This window comes from Tachyglossus aculeatus, chromosome 18 (assembly GCF_015852505.1).
Source record: "Tachyglossus aculeatus isolate mTacAcu1 chromosome 18, mTacAcu1.pri, whole genome shotgun sequence".
Lineage (NCBI taxonomy): Eukaryota > Metazoa > Chordata > Mammalia > Monotremata > Tachyglossidae > Tachyglossus > Tachyglossus aculeatus.
The window spans coordinates 33,755,023-33,775,996 of record NC_052083.1 but is presented as its reverse complement, the minus strand read 5'-3'; the positions used below and the strand labels follow the sequence as shown (position 1 = coordinate 33,775,996).

At 42.1% G+C, this 20,974-nt stretch overlaps 1 protein-coding gene across 1 annotated transcript in view; it reads right to left on the bottom strand.

Moving 5' to 3' along the window:
* Positions 1 to 20,974, bottom strand: part of DSCAM (DS cell adhesion molecule) — a 562,874-nt gene that overhangs the window by 33,989 nt on the left and 507,911 nt on the right. Inside the window, exons 22-28 of the mRNA XM_038760387.1 lie at positions 20,555 to 20,672; positions 17,432 to 17,595; positions 13,455 to 13,553; positions 12,234 to 12,422; positions 11,199 to 11,489; positions 7,517 to 7,693; positions 2,651 to 2,681 (exon numbers count right to left, since the gene is read on the bottom strand). Of these exons, the coding sequence (XP_038616315.1) occupies positions 2,651 to 2,681; positions 7,517 to 7,693; positions 11,199 to 11,489; positions 12,234 to 12,422; positions 13,455 to 13,553; positions 17,432 to 17,595; positions 20,555 to 20,672 (1,069 nt within the window). The remainder of the gene's footprint in view (positions 1 to 2,650; positions 2,682 to 7,516; positions 7,694 to 11,198; positions 11,490 to 12,233; positions 12,423 to 13,454; positions 13,554 to 17,431; positions 17,596 to 20,554; positions 20,673 to 20,974) is intronic.

Sequence of the window (20,974 nt, the reverse complement as noted above, 5' to 3'; positions counted from 1 at the left end):
AGATATTTATAGTGGCTTAGGTCGACTTTGCTGGGGAAACAAATTCTATACCTGATTAGCTTCAAGACTCCGGTTAAGTTTTCTCAATGGATCGAGCATTTTTAAACAGAAAAAAAAATTACTATATCAGGCAGGCAGGCACACTTTTATTTCAGAATTTGTGTACCAGAAAATTACTCTTGGAATGAGCCATCTACTTAAAGTAAATGAAAGTAGGTAGTAAAAACAAAGTGGTGTAATAATCATATTCAGGAACAGCCTGCTGTAAAAATCTCTATATTGTACTAACATTAAGAAACCCACTGGAAGCCTTAATTAGCCATCCAAATGAGCCAAGTGGCTGTTCAATCTTTTATAGAATTGAAAGGATTCAAGATATTTTTCACAAAATTAGCAAAAGCCCCTTCAAAAGAATCAGCAAAGCAAGCCATGGACAGTGGAACAAATATGACAATTTCAGCAGGTAGAAAACCCTCCTCATAATGATATTCTAAGTCTGGTTCTTTAATAAGAGGATGATTTCTCACCTATATTTTAGTTACTCTTAGGAGACACCACAATGAGAAAATTGATCTTTTTTGCTTTTCACAGATTCCCAGTAGCACATCCGCTTAGCACTGTACTCTTACCAACCAAGAATATATTTAGTGCTTCTTTCAGTTCTTGAGCTGAGTTTCAATGTGGCAGATAAAAGCAAAATCTCATGTAAAAAAAAAAAATCAGTCTCAACAACTAGCCCATTTGGTTTCGTGATCTATTTCAGGGTAATGCGACAGAAGTTTCATGCTGTCTTTATCAATGCCCAAGCAAAATGACACAATAAAAATGTCAACTCCTGAGGAATGTAGCATGCTACGCTTCCTATTCAGAATTGAAGCCCAGCATGGTTTGGGTAGACAGAGCACAAAGTAAAGGGGCAGTTGGGTAATTATTTCATTCAATTTGAGTTTTGTAGACAGCTGATCTGGGCTAATTCATGTCCCAAAGTGTATTTTTGTTTTGGCCTGATTATTCAAATTGGCCAGTCTACCTGGCCCAAATTCCCTGAACGCTTCCTTGCCAAAACTCTACTCCATGTGGTTCTGTGCTGACTGACCTCTGAGTCTCATTAGGATAAGGGTTCAAACCAGTCTAGTTTGGAAAAGGGGCTCACAGATGGACCCCCAAACACTAGCACGATCACTATTCACCCCAAAACACAGGAAACCATTCCTCTGAGAACTTGGAGCTGGGAGACCTGTTCAAAAAGGTTTAAGGGAGTGGCACTCAATCTAGCAAAAATAGGACTGTAAGCTGGTTCTGTTACCAGGCAGTGTTCTGAGTTGCTCAGCCCCTTTAGCAGCTATACATCCCTTGGTTTTTGATCCAATAAGGATAAGTTGCTAGATAAATGGCATACAGCAACCTGTGCAATTGCCTTGGCACACTGGAATTTGCACAAGAGACAAGTAATTTGATTGCCCCACACAAAATAAAGTTAGTCAAAGCTGAGCCCAACTCCAAAATTAAAACTTTTCACCAGGTAGAGACACTTCATCGGATTATTACCACTTAAAGGAAAGACAATCAACGTGCCTCAGTATGGAGCAAGAACTTGGGCAGGGTGCTTCAGATGTGGGTTTCGATTCCTTCCTTCCAGGCAGTTATGCCTGAACTGATATTATGGGAAAGCTTTATTCTCCTTTTACGCTATTAGGTTAAAACAAACTGGCCTAATTTTGCTAGCATATTACATACACGCGGTAGTGGTGCTAATTTCATACAGCAATTCCAAAAAAATTGATAGAGCCGTTTAAATACTGAATAAATACCACTGATTGATACAGCTCTTCGCATACGTATCTGAACTTTGGAAGTTGCAAAAGAGCAGTAATTCTGTGTATTAAAAAATAAGAGAATTTGATGTGCTGTCTTACATTAAATGTGACACCTGCATTCTTTTGGATTAGAACCATAATGCACTAATTTCTCCATTTTCATTCCCCTTCACCTTTCATTCAGTCAAGTATCTAGTGATTTTCTCAAATCCTGTGAGTAAATCACAATTTTTGGGGTGGAGGAAAGAGAGTCCTTTCTTTTTGCTGTGAATATGCTTTTGTGAGCAGCAAAATCAGGTAAAAGGCTGGTAGAAAGGACTCAATCCAGCATTGTGTATGCTCCCCTACTTAACTTTGTGTAAAATCATCTCCAGGTTTCTTCGTCTAACCTGCAACTACACCTGCTGTTCTAGTCTTCAGAATATTAATCATGCTGGAAAGTCGAGAGACTTTGTCTTGGAAAGCTGCCTGTAATGAAATTATTCATATGTTGGTTTTTTTTTTCCTTCTCTATCCTTCAGGTAAACACAGGTTGCCGGAAGACGAAAGTGGGGCAATAATTCAATCAATGCCAGCTTCACTTCAAGGTAGGCACATTCTATTATGGACAAAAACACAGGCAAAGCTAAGTAGGCTGCAGAGAGCATTTTGAAAATAGAGGATTGTTTTTGTATTTGCATTACTCATTAAGTTGCAAAACGGTTCCTTCCCTGCTGGTTACTGAAATGATAGTGTATTGGCAAGTATATAAGCAAAACCCAAAGTGCCTGATGTTAAACTTATTCAAAAGACCATGGATATTATATATGTAGATGTTAAAACTGGTTTCTTACCTCATGAGCATTTCAGCTAAACTCTTTGCATCTAGAAGAAAAATAGTTAACATTAGGGCCCAGTAAGCATCTCATTATTATTACATTAGTGCTACTTTAGATATATGCTTTTACTTGAAAAAAAAAAAAAAGAATAAGGCAAGGATGATTGACTGGCTATTTAAATACCTTTTACTTTCCCCAGACCATAATACTTTCAGTAATAATAAACAGTTGACTATCTGATACCTTCCACAGAGGTAGATATTGTCCATAGGTGTGAAAGTAAGTCTCAGAAATGAATTGAAGTCTTTAGGGCTAGTTATTATTATTTTTTGGGGTGGGTCGGGGACTCTAGAAGATTCAGTTTTATTTAGGAAGAATGTATCATGTAAGATGAATAAAAAAAAACAATTAATATTTTTAGTGCCAAATGATATTGTTTCCCATACCAAAATGCCAGTTTTAAAAAATTAAGGGTAGTTAGTACAGATGCTTTTAGACCAACAGTGATATACTAAGCTGAAGATCTGTGGGACTCAGTGGACAGGGGAAGGGTTAGTGGAGCCTCTTTCTAAGAACTTGGCTGAAAGATCGTACTTTCCAAGTGACACTGCTTTATTGGGGAGAAAGCCCTGTTTACCTGACCGCTACCCTGGATCCCGTGCTGCCAATATATCTTTCTCAAATGTTCCAATGATATCTACAAGGTAATATGAGTAGGACTTCTGAGGAACTGGCTTGGCTGTCTCATAGTCAGCCCCATAGGAGAATACAGCCACCAGAATCTTGAATTTTTATTAGCTGGGCTGCCATCTGGTTGTGCTCATTTTTTCCTGCCGAGCAGCAGAATGATGGTTTTCTGAGGCCTGAAATCCTATTGGAATGAAGAGCTTAGTGGGATGGTTCCATGGGTACCAAGCTGTTATCTTGGGAACCTCAAAGTCTGGACTGGAGTAGCTGGACAGAAGACATTTGGGAAAGGAAATCTTCCATTGAACACATCCACGGGTAAGTGAAGAAAATGACCCCGAAAAACAGCTTTTGATTCCCCAGCTTATTTCTATATATTTATCTGCAAATTCACAGTTAAATATATATCATGGTTTTTTTCCCAGATGTCTAAAAATAAATTCAAATATTTGAAATACCACCCATCTAGAATTCATTAGCAGCCCAGTAAGTTTAAAGCAGTGGATATATGCATTACTATAATTAGTTACATCGGATAAATACAAATACTTTAGTACTTACCAGAGTTAAACTCAGTTTCCTTTAACCCTGAAAAATAGCATTCTCCTCCTACTGGAGCATTCCTTTTCAGATTTACCTATCACACCAGAGATGATCAATGGATGGCGGTCACTGTCATTACCTTTTCTCTGGATGAAATCTAGAGAATCCCAGTTTGTGCTACTATTGCAATATCCTCTTTGGCCATCTTTCTTACTACAGGTCTGTTTCCAACTGGTGTGTAAAAATGATTCTCAGTTTCTAGGAAGCAAAGCCAGGACTCTCCATTCAATCCCAGGTCTATTCTCGTAATTACCCACATTGGGAAATGACCTTCCTTACAATGGCACCCCTGAAGCACTCTATCTTACTTCAGGGTAGCCTTCCAGCTTCTCCCAGCCTCTGTATCCTTTTTCTGTTCCCCCAAGTTTCAGAACTCCTCCTTGCTTCTTTTTGTCCAATTGATCCTGATCTCTTGGAATTAATAGCCTGCTTATGCTCTTGCAAACTTTTAATTAAACCCTGCCTTCCTGGGATGCGCAAGAGCGATTTCCTAAATGGGAACTGGAGAGGCTTTGTTGCTCTGCATGAAACAGTGAATATGCCCAATTGGTAGCAACAATGATTTTCAAAATATGAAATCAATACTTGAGGCAAAAAGGCCGACCCTGGGTGAAAGCCGACCCAAATTTAGTGTCATGTCTGATTTCACCGCTGAACGGTCCCTTTGGTTCCCAGCACCATCCAGCATCAACTATGGCTTAGAAATGGGCCAAGGCATCCAGCGTGGCCTACTTCTCAGCAGACACCCAGAGATTTGCTGTTCCACACACAGGCATAAAGTCCCTAATTTCTTTCAACACAAGCGAACGCTCAGTCATGGAAGCATAAAATCCTTATGTTTACAATGCTGGTGACTAAGCCCCTTATGGAAGAACAGTAAAAACCTCTCCAAGAGCCCAGCACTACTGGAAGGGAACCTGATGTTGGCATATCTATAAAACTATAAACTTGTCAGAAATCCCATCTCTCCCCATGGGGGTGGCTGGCTGTCTCCTTATAGAGGTGTTGCTGGGCATCCAACCCTTCACTGCACAGCTCCAGTGAAGCTTTTATGCCTAAATACATTGGACATTTAATGTTAAGGATGCATTTTGGGAAGCTGCTTGAGTTAATCTGGCAGAAATAAACCACAAATATCTTGACCCGATTAGGACAGCAGAAAAGAACTCCCAGTATCAAACACAAAGCTCCAAGAGGAACCAAGAATGACAAACTCGGATGTCCTGGCCTGTACCCACTGGAAATGGAGCTCTCTGCCCAGGATGGGCCCAGAGACAAAAATCCAACTAGGTGCTAGACAGGCTCCTGTTCCCCTATGGGAGGCACAGAGAGGATGCTAACCACGAGTTTTAAGTGTTCTTTTTGACTATGACTTTCTCTCAGTGGATTATAAAGCTCAAGCTAAAATAGAACAGTTTAATTTCCCCTACTTTTCAAGCAGAGAGCACTTGGATTGTTGGCTGCATGTCTAGCGGACATTTAAAGGCAACGCTCCTACAGTGCCAATTCTAAAGCATACGCCATTTAAATCAAAATTTAATCTGGGGTTCGAATGGGCCAGATCCACCAATTTCTCCCTGCCTCACTGGCCTGGGAGGACTTGGACCCTGAAAATGTGACTCGTGCACAGCTCTAACAGGTGTCTCACTGATTTAATTTTGAGCAGATTTGAACTGGCATGTGGGGAAACCATTAGGAATGATCTAACTATAAGATGAATATTGCCACTGCCAGCTATTACTCAGACCCTCATCCCTTCACTTACTGAACTAGCTATAGGAGGAAAGATTTTGATGGTGCTGGTGTTTTTCTGATAGAGTGATGAGACAAAACACCGTGGGGGCAAATGGAGTCTTGTGCTGAGCCAATGATTTTGTGCTGAGCCAATGACTCATGAATGACCTCCTTGTATTTTAATCAAAGTAGCCTGAAAGTTGGGTATAAACCAGGACATAACTAAAAGCCAACTAGGACTTTTGAAGTCAGTACTTCCGGCTAGGTCTAGAGATAAAAAACTAACCCTGGCAGATGATTTAGCTTTTAAGAGGTCGTGCTATGCTCTAAAATTAGTAATTTGTACAAGAAAGCAGAATATAGGTTGGCTAAATTGTGAGTCCCATTTTCTTCCTTTAAGAAGAAATGTATTGTGGTAGGATAACTGGGTTGCACAGTTATGCTGACAGAAATGCTAGGATTTGGGCAGTTTATCTGACCTCTTATTTCAGATGTATGCATTGAACACATTCAACATTCCTGTAAAGAGTTCAAAAATCCTATTTTAAGATTTAACACACAGCAGCCTGCTGATAGAAATTTTGACTTTGCATTCTATTAAAAAACTAAATTATATTTGTTGACTGGGGGTTTTCATTAAAAAGTGAACAGGAAGGGCAGTTGAACCATTACAACCACATGCAAACTGTTTTGTCCAGGGATGCAATTGGCACATTATGCACAGCATCCTGGAAAAAGGAATCACCCAACCAAGTGTGGGACACTAGGGATGTCTGGAATCTGTCATACTGAGCATGCTCTACAGAAGTCACCAAAGTTCCTCTTGCATTGGCCGATGAGGAAATAATGAACTGGGCAGGGTTCCCCTGAATCCCTTTAATACTGTTTCCAATCCCACCGGTCAGGCAGGCAGTATTAGCCTCCAAGGTATTATTGCCACTGAATATTTCCATCTATGCCTCCCAAGAGATGTATACAAACTCAGTTTGCCGCCCCCAGCTTTCTCCCAGCTCCCGTCTCCTCCTGGGAACAGAAGGAGCTTACTCATTTGAGAATGTTTTGAAGACACTAGCTTTTTGTGTATATATCCAAATCATAATATCCACCAATAGAGATGCCCACACTGTCAAAATCCTTGAGGCTAATTTACGGATGAAAGGTCCAGCCTTCAAGGATTTCTCTTGGAGAAAATGTTACCTTGAATGACTGTCCTGCCAGGTATGGAAAATTAAACTACTGTGCCTTTGAAGCAAGGATTGCAGAGGGAGGGAAAATACTCCAATGTCAAAGAAATCATTGGTCACAGATTTAGATGGGTAATTCAGAACTTAATGCACTTAAGTGCTTGCAATAAATGCAGAGTGCCTGAAACAAAATCATATTTTTGGTAACTGAAGAAATTGGAAATTATCGCATTAAGATAACTAATGAAAGTGCCAGTCTCACTGCTATAATTCTTTGATTTAATTTCTATTTCCAAGCTATAAAAAATAATTATTTCACAAGGAAATCTGATCATCCTTCAAAGGAAGTCTAACTGGTGGGACTGCCCAAATTAGCTGGCAGGGAGGAGGGTGCTGTTGACAAGATAGCCTAAGATTTGGAGAATGAGGGGTTGAGTTTTTCTGGTTTTTTAAAATACCCTTCCGATTGTAGAAAAGATCTTGTTGATGGAGAAAGTCACATTTTCTCATGCTACCATTAGAAGGTGAAAACATTTGTTTTGCAGTTGGGTTGGATCAGGAAAACAAACCAACTTAGCCTCACAAAGCACTTCATTCTTCATCTCATTCCATGTTCTAAAGTCAGGAGGCAGCGGGGCTTTAGGGAGCAAGTGGGTCTTTCTTAAACTCTTACCTCGAAGTCTCTTCAACCTCTGCTCCCTTCTCCTCCTCCGGACAACCAGCAGAAGCACAAAGAGCAGCAAGATCCCAACCAAGATACAGGAAATGGTGACCAGCATCTTTAGCCCTTCGTTGGTTGCCAGCCCTTCCTCGCTTTGGACCACTGACTTAATGAGAGGAGGGATTGTACCTGCAAACAGGAGCAGGGCCTTAGATTGCCAATAATGAAGACACAGACATTAAGTTTACAGGGGGTGACAATGGATGCAAGCTGTATTGCGTGAGCGAAGTCAGCCCAAATGTCTCCTGGGCAGGTTTGAGGGCCAGGTTAAATCCCTAAAAAGACAATGCCTTCTTACCTTAGATTGGGAGCCCCTGAGGGGGCTGTTTACTTTCCCCAGTGCCTACTTAATAGAAACAGCTATTTCAAGTAACTCATTCAACTGAGGGTGGAGAGGATGACTGTTGCAGACACGGGGAAAATTGGTCCGCTCCCATGAAAGCTCTCACCTGCTCTGATCCTCTCCCCCGCCCGCACCAACGCCTCTGGCTTGTCCAGGCTGGGTGTGGGCATGGACCTCAGTGGTGCCATGATGTTTCAGCCACAGCCAGAGGGGTTGGTGAGGGGAGCGGTAACTTCCAGAACTGGCTGGAAGTGCCACTCTGGCGGGGTGAGGAGAGGAATGGGAACCAGTCCGAGCAACGCCCCTGCCACCCCTTAGAAGCCCCTCCTCCTGGAGTTCTTTCCTTCTGAGAGATGGGCCTGGGTGTCCCCCAAATTTATTGAAGAGTAAAATCTGGTCACTTTAGGAAGACATTTTAAAGCCTTGTGGCCTAACCACTTCTCATTTAAAGTTTAAATTTAGGGGTACAGGAATCAGGCAGGCTTTCTGAAAGGAAGAATCTGCCAGGCCTGTGAGGTTTCCTTCATCTTTTACCCGTTATTGTTCAACAAACACAATGAAACTCGGATTTATTAGAAGCCAGAGCCGTCATACGAAAGTACTGTGAATTATGAGCTATTTAAAGCAGCCTACTGTGTAAAGATTAAACCTGCCCCCTTCTTGCTGAACTCAGTAGGAGTTGGGAAACACAGGGGACATTTTGTGGTGTGCTTCATTATGTAGCATTTTTTACTCACCTTGGGTATTTCAATGTAAAATAACTGGCATAAACCTGACGCTGTTAAGTAGCATGAAAGCACAATTTTTCCCAGGACATGGTTTTTCTTTATACTGATCAGGTAGAGCACAAACAATAGAAATCTCAGGACCCTTGCCATCTTTTAAGGCAAAGCAGTGCATTGTTCTTGCACTCTCATAGTGATCCCTGCTAAAAGACCACTCTATTGCAACCAGTATAAGGCACCGTAAGAATAATGTACCACTAGCTAAAGAAAGAGCAGAGGGAACAGCTGATGAAGGAAATGGAAGAGGCCTTTAAGTCCTCTTCTAAATACAGATACTTCAAACGTGGTCTCATTACGTTCATTTATCATGGCCAAAGGAATATTAGATACGTCCCTAGTATCTTCTCTTAAATCTACAGTATATCTCTCTGCTGATTCATTTTCCCATATCTTTTCCAAACTTCATGTAGCCTGTGACCACCTAAGTTAATTATGCCTTCTTAGTTTGATAAATACTGTATGCTTCTTAAAACTAAGTATGGGTCCAAAGACTGAATCATACCTAGCCACTTAGCGTTAAGGTCATTTTATTATTTTCCCAGGAATGAGAAAAAATATGCTTTAATTTGAGAATCAAATTAAGGGTTTAAATAACTCTGCAACAGATTTTTGACTGATACCAAGGGCTGGCAATTCAGGCTCTGACAGCACATCATTGATGTGTGCATTTAGGCCACAAATTTTAGGCTCAATAAAATTGTAGTGACAGAATCATTAGTATACCAGGGTCTGATTACAGCAATTAAAAATGATGATTAAGAAAAAGCAAATTTCATTATGAAAATGTGCAGAAGTTAGTTTAGAACTTTAATGGACAATTAAATGCCAAAGTTAAATGGAATTGTTCACCCTTAACAGTGCCTATGAAAAACCTTATTCATTGTCTTGAGTGGCAGTATAAAAGAGAATTCTCCATGGTCAAGGTTACTTAGGATGAAGCTCAACCAATAGAAAGGAAACTACCCTTAAACCAATTTAAGCTGGACAGAGGTAGGCGAGATTACTACCAGATTATCACAGACAAATTTTCATGAGTCCAGGGCCAGAGCTGAGCCCAGGGACCCCAAATAAGTCAGCAGTGCTACGAAAAAAAATTCTAGGTCAGGAACACTTTATTGAACATGTTCCTTGGTGGGTAGTGACTTCAGGAAGCAATCTGAAAAGTGCATAACTGGAGAAAGCCATCAAGGAATAGGATGAGTGATGTAATAAACTTATGCTGGGCCTTTGGTCCACTGCTGAATTCACTAGCCTTACAGTATAATTCATCTCCCCACTGCAGGGAGGTTTTCCCAGCTCAAGTGTTTTGGGAAGTAATATTGCATCAAATTCCCATCAGCAATGGAAGAAAACAGTGGAGACCACATTGATTCAGTGAATAAATTCCTCTGACATTTACATAGGTTCACTTTGAGGGGGGTTTAAGCCTATCACCTTGGCTATTTGCTGGGGGGTTCTGAGTGGGGTGATCAAAGAAACCAATTTACAAAAGAGAACTTTCTGCAGGCTTGCGGTTGGTTTTACCTTGATAGTAAATCAACTTGCTACAATATATCTCCACTTGCAGTAACAGCATTAACATAGTGAAAATTCTATGCCATAAATCTTACTGTTCTTTAAGATTTCCTAAGCCTTTCAGGCCTATAGAAATTAAACGTGTGCACATTTTAATTGATTGTATTTGAAATTCAGCTTTAAGGAAAATCCTTTTTTTGTTGTTAATTACATAGTTTCGATGGCCCTTTATCTCATTAGATTGTCAGTTTTGTCTTTAATAAGGTCTTCAAACATCCACGGACTAATGCATATTTGTTGACTAAAAATGCCATTTATTTTCCAAAGCCCAAAAGTTAAATCCCACCCAGTCTTCCTTGGAAACCTTCTGCGTAAGCTGTAAAACATCCCCTCATGAATAACTGTGCGTCTCCCATTCTATTTTAAGGATTTGACTCTCTGTGATTCCATCAGAACGATAATATATCAAGAGTATGGTTTATAATTTGTGCACTACCAATTCTTCTTTCAATCTACAGGAAATAGATTAGACCCGATATACATCAAGTCGGGTCAGGGGCCAGGGAGAAAGCACATAGGATTCAAGAAAAGCCAATGAAAAGAAATTTACTCTAGGACCCGGGAAGGAATGGAGGAGATAGAAAACTTCCTGTTATCAATTCAGAATGAAGTATGATCTTTGATGGAAGCCTCCAGGATTGCGGGGGCCGGGAGTGGGGAGTGCAGGTTACTGAACCCAAGAGACTGACGTCAGCTCTCTGCTTTGAAGGGGGTCTGCTTTGTCCTGGTTGATTGGATTGGCAGAGGCTGCCTCAGTTCTAAATAAAGTCATTAGAAAATTCTGGCCAGAGTAACGCTAAAAGACTAGCAGATCTTTCTGGGAACCCCTGCCGTCAGAGTGACCTATTGAAAGTGGCCTAGGAGAAACATTAGGATAAATTCTAATGAATCACAATGCAGAGGACCGAAATAGAGAAGTTTGCACACTTACTGCCATCAGAGTTGAGCGTGGCAAACTTGGCTTGCTTCTCGGCACAACCAGCACTGTTGCACACTCGCATTTGCAGCTCATACCAGGTGGAGTCTTGGAGATCATACAGGATGTAGGATTTAGAAAGCGATGTCCTCTGAGCTGTTGTCCAGACCGTGGTCCCGAAAGGTCGGTACTCCAGGGTAAAGGAGGTGATGGGACAGCCACCATCATTCCAGCCAATCAGGTTCAACCTCACACGGGTGGTGTTAATACTGGCGAAGAGGTCTTGTTCCTTTGAAAACTGGGGCTCTATGGAAGAAGGCAGATTTAAAGTGAATAATAATAATAATAATAATGGCATTTATTAAGCTCTTACTATGTGCAAAGCACTGTTCTAAGCACTGGGGAGGTTACAAGGTGATCAGGTTGTTCCACGGAGGGCTCACAGTCTTAATCCCCATTTTACAGATGAGGGAACTGAGGCCCAGAGAAGTTAAGTGACTTGCCTAAAGTCTCACAGCTGACAATTGGCAGAGCTGGGATTTGAACCCATGACCTCTGACTCCAAAGCCCGGGCTCTTTCCACTGAGCCACACTGCTTCTCCTCATTGATTGAATGAAATCAATCAAAGGTATTTACTGAGCATTTACTATGTGCAGAGCACTCTACTAGGTGCTTGGGAGAGTACAATGCAACAGGATTAGCTCACAAGCAAAGGGCCTCTGTGAAGACCCGTGAGGTTTCTTTCATGGACGCTAGTTGTTCAGTCAAGAATAATAAAGACCGACTGGTGCCATCCACATATCAAATTATGCAGCGTACGAATAGGTGGAGATAAGTTGAGAAGCGAGCCAATATTTTTATGAATGTTTCCCGCCATTTATATTGCACATGAAACAACAACGAAAAGAATACTGAACCAAATTGCTTGTCAGTCCAGAGACAACAGTGCTGCGGTTTCTGACAGGAACACCCAGGAATACACGAGAATTGAAATTTTTGCTCTGGTAACTCCATTCACAGAAGGCAGAAGAGTATTAAAACCAACATACCTTTTCCCAGTGTCTTCGCTTCTATGATTTCACTGATGCGCCCTGGACCCACTCCATTCTGGGCAGTAAGGGTGAACTTGTACCAAGTGCCACATTTCAGATTCTCTAGGCGGTAAGAACGTTCACTTGGGCTAATTGGAAAACTGCCCCACTGCTCACTGTTGTCTTCTGAGTACTGTAAAATATATCCTGAAAGAAAACGGGGGGGAGGTGGGGGTGGTAATATTAACCATCCAACTTTGACTTCCTTTAGACATGAGAAAATGACAGGTTGCATGGGAGGGCGCATGGCCTAGTTGAAAGAACATGGGCCTGATAGTTAGTAGACCTGGGTTCTGGTCCCCACTTGGCCACTGCCCTAGTGTGCGAATGAGTGGATCACTTAACCTCTCTGTGCCTCAGTTCATTTACCTGTAAAATGGGGATAAAATGTCTACCTCGTAGACTGTAGGTCCCTCAAGAGACAGAGATTATAGCTGTTTGATTTTCTTTTGTCTACCCCAGGATTTATTCAGTGCTTGGCACACAGTAGGCACATGATGATGATAATACCCACAAGAGAACCAGTATAATGCTACCACCTTATGGGCTCTGATGGGTTTTTTCCTCTGAGAATTCAGGGGGCCATGGTTGTGACTTGGAAGTCCTCTGAACTCCGAGGTGAAAAGGAGGGTGGAAAAGGAAGAGCCCAGGCAGGATGAGTTACAATGCTTCAGCTCCCACAAGCCCAAGAGCTTGAAGGCAGCCCTTCGACACTCCCATACCACTTATGTACCTTATCCTTATACACTGTTGCTTCTCCTACTTGTAATTTATTTTTTGTCTCCTCCCCAAGACTTTAAGCTCTTAGATGGCAGGGATGATACTGTCCGACTGTTGTACTCTCCCGAAGGCTTAGGACAGTGCTCTGCACACATAGTAAGCCCTCAGTAAATATCACTGATCGATTGAGAAGCATGGCCTTCAGAATTGGTAATCATAAGATCTCAAGGTTCTTTGGGGAAAATCAGCACAAGAATAGAACAGAGAGATAAAGAACTGTTTCTCACCCAAACTGTAGCTGTATGATGAAGAGGCGTGGGGGGTGGGGGAGAGAAAGAAAGAGAGAGAGAGAAAGTGTGTGTGTGTGTGTGTGTGTGTGTGTGGTGTGTGTGTGTGTGTGTGTGTATATGTGTGGTAGTACACTGTAAGGTTGGCTGTCCATAGCTTGCATCTTGTTACCTCTTATAGAGCTGCCACCGTTGTCCCCTGGGATCCAGGAAAGAGTAATGGAGGATGACGTGGTTTTGGACACGGTGAGCCGAGGTTGATCCGGTGGAACTAGGTAGTTAAAACAGTTAAGACAAAACAAAAGAGGAAATCAACTGTCTTGACAGTTTCTTCTTTTTACCAGTCATTCATCCACTATCTTAGGTTACCAAAAATATACAAATTACTTCTGTCAAAATGTCTGTTTAGTTGACATTCTTGGATGAAACTGGGTGAAGTTCTCATTTTTTGGAAAAATATCCACACAGATTTCATTGCTATCTCTTTGTCCTACACTCTAATTTTCTTTAGATTCCTGAATTACTCATTAAAGAGGACCACAGAATCATCATCAAAATGACAGAGAACATGTCAGATTATTTACAGTATTTTCTAGCTTTGAGTTTCAAATGTCAGATAGATAGCACATACTGTCATCTTTCCACCTTTTGGGGATTTATTAAGTGTAAGACAACCACCAAAGGACACAATCTCTCTTTCTTTCCAATCGCTTACCAAGTGAGCTCAGCTCAGGAAGCTACAACTCTGCTGGAGACAGGAGAAGCCATGTGGTTTCATGGGTAGAGCACAGGCCTAAGAGTAAGAGGACCTGGGTTCTAATCCTGGCCCAAATCTTGCCCAAAGTCACACAGCTGACAAGTGGCAGAGCTGGGATTAGAACCCATGACCTCTGACTCCCAAGCCCTTGCTCTTTCCACTAAGCCACGCTGCTTCTTTAGCAAAGTTGGGATAGGTTGATCACCCTTATACAAGTAGCCTCCCATTAAGCCTTTTTTTTTTTTTTTTTTAAGACAGCTACCTTCAGTTCTTCCGTAATATGGGTTTTCCCCATGCATTTTGGCTGCGAGGGAATTGGGGATCATTCTTCTGGAACCTCACATCTTTCTGAAGAGATGCAATGTCAGAAGAAACAGTTGGGAAACAGTTGGGGACACAAGCACAGCAGCAGTCAGGGCACAGGTACTATAAGGTTATCCTCAATCGGGGGCCGGGGGGATGGCGGTCTGTCAAAAAAGTTACCTCCATGTTAGAGGAAACTGAGTATGTTTATTTTAATTAAGCCTTTGGATGTGGGGTGGTGCAATATAATGGGGGAGCACCGTTGTACCAATTAAGGCAGCTACAACACTCTGGAGATGTCTGAGATGAGGAGGGAGTTTGCAAAAGGTTGAACGGGAGAAATCTCCTACCCCGACAGTATTCACTCTCTTGGAAAGAGAGAGGAAAAGGAATGGAGAGAATTTCCCATCATAGGTTAGAGCAGCTGCAGTGCTGGGGTGGGAAAAAAGAAGGGTTGAGGAGGAAACCAAGGATTGAGGGAGTGGGGGTAAGGAACCTGGCCTGGATGTGTGATAGGGGGAACGAGGAGATGGTGAAACTCAGAGTATCCAGCTGCTAGGGGTTGGGAAGGAGCAGGGGGAGATAGAAAAAGGAAGGATGACTTTGCACAAAACTTGTCAGATAGATGCAAAATGGCCAGTGCAAATTCCTGTAGGAGCTAAGGAAAAGGTTGTGTTCATGTTCAGTCTATTCTTGTTATTATCCAAGCACTATGGCAATGAGTCCTGAAGGCTAGATGGAAAGTGGAATCTGTTCCAAAAAATCCTAGCACTGTAGAGCCGGGAGGGACCTTAAGAGAGGACACAAGTCCTTGAGAAATGAACACATTCAAAGACGACACTTTCATATAGCAACTTTTCAAAAAACAGCAACCGAAAGCAACAACAAAATATCAAACAAAAAAGGATGTCTTCAGAATGCAGTTTGGCCTGGGAGGAAGAATTATGTGAAATCTATGAAACTAGATTGGAAATTTGATTCCAACAGGGAGCTGTGTTTTACTGACACTGGTTCTTATTTCCAGGCTGACTGGAAACTGCTTGCTTATGTCTTAGCTGGAGCAAAAGAAAGGAAAATTCAGAAAAGAAAATAGACCCTTTGTAGCTAAATGTTACCAGAGAAGGTTTAATTTGGGATCAACTTAAGATTTGGTGGAGACTTTATATTTGTTGACTTATTTTTTAGCTGAGAGTTATCACCCCACTCCTATATCTCAGGTAGAGATGGGTAGGGAAACACCCCTCCCCCCTAACCTAAATTCCTTTCTCACTCGCTCTAATCCTACTCATCAGCACCTTTATTGCTCAAAACAACTGTTCTGCTTCAGAGCTTCACGGTTTTCAGAGCACTACCATTTCAAATGATTTAATTTTCATGATGCCTTTTAGATCATTTCTAATTTCAGCCCAAGTTGGGATGAATGCTGAAGAAACAACTGGAAATGGAGTGACTTTGAGGATGGCATGCACACATTCAAATATAAGCTCTTAAGGGATGTACTAAGGAGCCTGGCCTATCTAGGCCAGGATTTTGTCTCTGACAGTGGCCCCAGAAGATGCTTTTAGGAACAATGGGGGAGTTTAACAGGGTGCTCTTCTTTCCATCCTTCCTGTTGGCCATTGCTGTGCTTTAAAACACCTCTGCCTTTTCCCGTCAACACTTCAAACATCAAGCAAAACTGTGGAGGTACTAATCTCTAGAGAAGCAGTGCGGCCTAGTTGAAAGAGCACAGACCTGGGAATCAGAGGACCTGAGTTCTAATCCTGGATCCACCACTTGTCTGCTGTGTGACCTTGGGCAAGCCCCTTACCTTCTCTGGCCCGAAGTTACCTCATCTGTAAAATGGGGATGTAGGACATGACCAGGTCCAACCTGATTAGCATGTATCTACCCCAGACTTAGTACACTGCCAGGCGCATAGTATGTGTTTAAGAAATACCATCAAAAATGTCTTACGTATCTTAGGCAACTGAATAATTGTAAGGCTTTGAAAATCACTGTATTCCAAAAGAACACTCAGTATTGATAGCCGTAGTGTGGCTTACTGTACTTTTCTGCATCCCCACAGTTTTAGAGTTTCAAGAAGAGAGGTGAGAAAGGGTGACTGGCCAAGGAAGCAATTCACTGCTCTCTCTAATCAGCTAGATAACAGCCAATGCTTTCTGGATTTACTGTGCCAAATGGGCAACTGCGGACTACTGCAATGGTAATTTAGACTGATCTTGGCTGCACAGTACCTGCAGGAAAAGTAAAGGGGCCAGCAGCAAGAATTTTCCCAGCCCTTTATCCGACTACTTTACTTTTTTATACCATCAATAGTACTGAGCTCAGGCAGCTCCTAACGAAGTCTAACTGTCCTGAGATCTTCCTCAGATCCTTCCTCAGGATCTCAGGTCACTTCATGGTGATACAGTGGATTGGGTCTGAACAGCATATTATCCTGCAAGTATGTGTTTGCTAAATAACATTTTCCATCACAGTTCAAAAATTTCCTCTGAGGAGAATTCTTCATGTTCAGTGTCACTCGTTCCCATAAAGAAACCATACTACATTTGCCAGAGTTTCATACTTACTATAGTGTACTCTTATAGTGTAACCTTTGAGAGTATGAAAAAACCAAAGTTTGAACAGACTAGGTACTAATATCTCACATCTGTAGCATATCACTTTGTAAAAGCACACCCACAAAATCACCCTGGATTTTTTTATACATATGTGCCAATCATGGACTTCTTAAATAAGTGGAGCCTTTTATCCATACACTGTCCAAAAAATAAAAAGAGAATATTCTGCCTTAATATTGAATGCTGTGATTCCTTTGATCCCAGCTAAATGTGAAAAGGTTTGTGCATGGGCACAAAGCAATGGCCCAGAAAAAAAGAGGTTTCATCTTCTTACCTCGATGCTAAACTTTAGGATCTAAAGTGTGTGTCTTTTCTTGGGCTTGATTTTACAACCTTTACGGTAAATAGCTTACATAATAAGGGTGAGTGAAAGCGACTTTTAGAGGTGTTGAAAAGACATTCTTATACACACACAAACAAGGATAAAGGTAAAAACAATTCTAAAATGTCCTCCAGGTTTCTTACCTTGAACTTGCAAATTCAAAATAATCTCATCTGATCCCCAGTTGTTACTGGCCACACAGCTGTAATATCCAGAATCCTCCGCCTTCACTGTGCGAATGATAAAGCTGCCATTGCTAAAGATGCTTCTTCGCCCATCAATCATTACTAGACTGGGTGTCCCGTTACTACCTCACAGGAAGAAAAATGCATAAATTAAAGAAATTACAATCAAAATTAGATAAAGTCAGGGAAAAAGAAAAGATTCCCACTGACGCTAAATATGAAATTTGCCACCGCTCGGGTGAACCTTTATAGTGTGAAATACTCAGCAAATATAAAATTGAGATTGATGAGGAGGTTAATAAAGAACTGAACTAACATGGCTTAGGCTGACTAAAGATAATAGTGGTATGCCTTTTTTCAGAAAAACTGATTAAGCATTGAAGGGAATACTTAAAATAGGTTCACCATAAGTGCAAGAAGTTACTTTTCAATGAAGTTTCTTACCCCCCAAACTGACCCACCATTGCTATTTAAAATGATGACAAAAATTTAAGAATATTGTGCCAGATTTTCCTCTTCTGCCTCTAGAGAACACACAGCAATGAGACTTTCTGAACCAAGGAGGGAGGTAGGGGAAGGAGAAGGAGAGGGGAAGAGGGAGGAAGGGGAAGAAAAGGAGATGGGAGAGGGAAGGGGGGAAAGGGAAGAAAGGGAGAGGGAAAGGGAGAAGAGGGGAGAGGGAGAGAGAGAAAACCCGCCTATTCAGTCCGTCACCAAATTGTGTCAGCTCTACTTTCTCAACATCTCTGGACTCCATCCCTTTCTCTTCACCCAAACTGCTAAAATGCTGATCCAAGCACTTATCAACGTGTCTATTAACTCTGTGGCTTAGGGGAAAGAGCCCAGGCTTGGGAGTCAGAGGTCATGGGTTCTAATCCTGGCTCCGCCACTTATCAGTTGTGCGACTTTGGGCAAGTCGCTTCACTTCTCTGTGCCTCAGTTTCCTCATCTGTAAAATGGGGATTAAGTCTGTGAGCCCCACGTGGGACAACCTGATTACCTGGTATCTACCCCAGTGCCTGGCACGTAGTAAGTGCTTCACAAATACCATCATCATCATTTTTATTATTCTCCTTAGTACAGTGCTCTACACAAAGCAAGTGCTCAATACATACGATTGATTATCATATCCCACCTTGACTACTGCATTATCCTCCTGTCTCTCCCCTCTCCAGTCCATACTTCACGGTGCTTGCCGGATCATTTTTCTAAAAAAGTCATCAGCCCACATCGTCCCCACTCCTCAAAAATCTCCAACGGTTGCCCATCCACGTAATAATAATAATAATAATAATAATAATAATGGCATTTATTAAGCGCTTACTATGTGCAAAGCACTGTTCTAAGCGCTGGGGAGGTTACAAGGTGATCAGGTTATCCCACGGGGGGCTCACAGTCTTAATCCCCATTTTACAGATGAGGGAACTGAGGCACAGAGAAGTTAAGTGACTTGCCCAAAGTCACACAGCTTACAAGTGGCGGAGCCAGGATTTGAATCCATGACCTCTGACTCCAAAGCCCGGGCTCTTTCCACTGAGCCACCCTGCTTCTTTAGCAGCAAGGATGCTTCTCACATCCACATTGAACAGAAGCTCCTTATCATTAGCCTCAAGGCACTCGACCAGTGTCCTCCTACCTTACCTCACTGATATATTACAATCAATTGTATTTACTGAGTGCTTACGGTGTGCAGGACATCATACTAAGCACTTGGGAGAGAACACCACAACAATATAACGGACACACTCCCTGCCCACAACTAGCTATTACAACTCTACCTGCATACTTCGCTCTTCTAACACCAATATTCTCATCGTACCTCGATCTTTGCACACAGCAAGTGCTCAAAAAATACTACTGAATGAATGAATCTCCACTTTCTCGCCACCAATCCCTTGTCCATATCATCCCTTGGGCCTGAAACTCCCTCCGTTTTGGGGGTAGGGACCGTCTCTATATGTTGCCAACTTGTACTTCCCAAGCGCTTAGTACAGTGCTCTGCACACAGTAAGCACTCAGTAAATATAATTGAATGAATATCTGGCACATCACCTCTCACGCCAGCTTCAAAGCTTTGCTAGACTCACATCTCCTCCAAGAGGCCTTCCCTGTGAAACATTGGGCAAGTCATTCATCTTCACTGTGCCCGAGTTTCCTCATCTGAAAAGAGGGGATTAAATACTTGTTCTACCTTCCTCTTAGAATCGGAGCTCCGTGTGGGACAGGGATTGCATCCAATTTAATTATCCTGTATCTACTCCAGTGCTTAGCAAACATTAACAAACATTATCATCATCATCATTAAAGGCTTGAGATATGTCAGCAGATGACCGAGGCCACTGACCTCAGAGGCCAAATGGTGGATAACATTTATCTACTATTATAACAGCTTTTACATTTTACTCATTATCAGAAAATTCCTGCCCACCACTATTATAAAGAATGCCTTTTCATTACTAAAAGTAACATAAGGAGTGGGGACTTGACATATTGTCTCCTGAATTTCTCTGAAAGTTGTCCCACCACACATGGAAGGGCAAAGGCACTGCCTTGGTGGCCACCTTTCCTGCTCATTGATAAGTATGCACCACCACTTGAACGGGGCTGCTGCAGGCAGGCATTTATCCAGACCTTCGAGGCTTGCTCCTGGATGCCCAATTTACACAACTTATATTCCTCCATCTTCCTTGGGAATGAGGTGAAGCATTAATACAGAAACAATGCAGCCAAAATGCAGTTCAAATGCTTGCTTTTCCTCCTTAATGGCTTCCATTACTTTATGGAAATGCTGTGAAAATTGACAAGTGGTACGGGATTTTATACTGGCAAAGTGCGAATGCACTTTCCTATAAAATGATTCCTCCCAGCAGTTGTGGTTTTCCTTTAGAGATAGTCGGAATGGCAGTGGAGGTCAGGGAATTGTGCTCTCCAGCAGGAGAAGAGAAGACTTGGCTAACATTTGAATGCCGTTTAGGAGCAGGGGGGAATTGGTTACCTTGGCACCACCAGCCCACTAAAATTCTCCTGCCATCCTGGAGAGCTGGGCCAGGCCAGCCTGCTGTAAATTGTGTTGCGGGTTACCTGTCTTTCATCCATTTCACGGCAGGAGAGGGGTCCCCAACAGCTTTGCAGGGCAGGATAATGTCCTTCATCCATGGGGTAGTGACCGTCCCGCTGAAGGTCAGGATTCTAGCGGGAGCTGGAGAAGAAGGAATTGTAAAACCAAGTGGGAAAACCAAATGATAGGCCGTGCTTCTTCGTCACTCAATATGATAAACAGAAATTCAGGGTTTGGGGCTTACACACCAAAAAGCTTCAAGCTGTGTTTCCTACAAAACCGATCATTTTTCAAAGCATGGTGTTCAGCAGCTTTATCTGCATACCCAAAATGCACATTGCAACAGTGTGGCCTAGTAAAAACAGTATGGCTCTGGGAGTCAAAGGATCTGGGTTCTAATCCCAGCTCAGCCACTTGCCTGCTCTGTGACCCTGAACGATTCA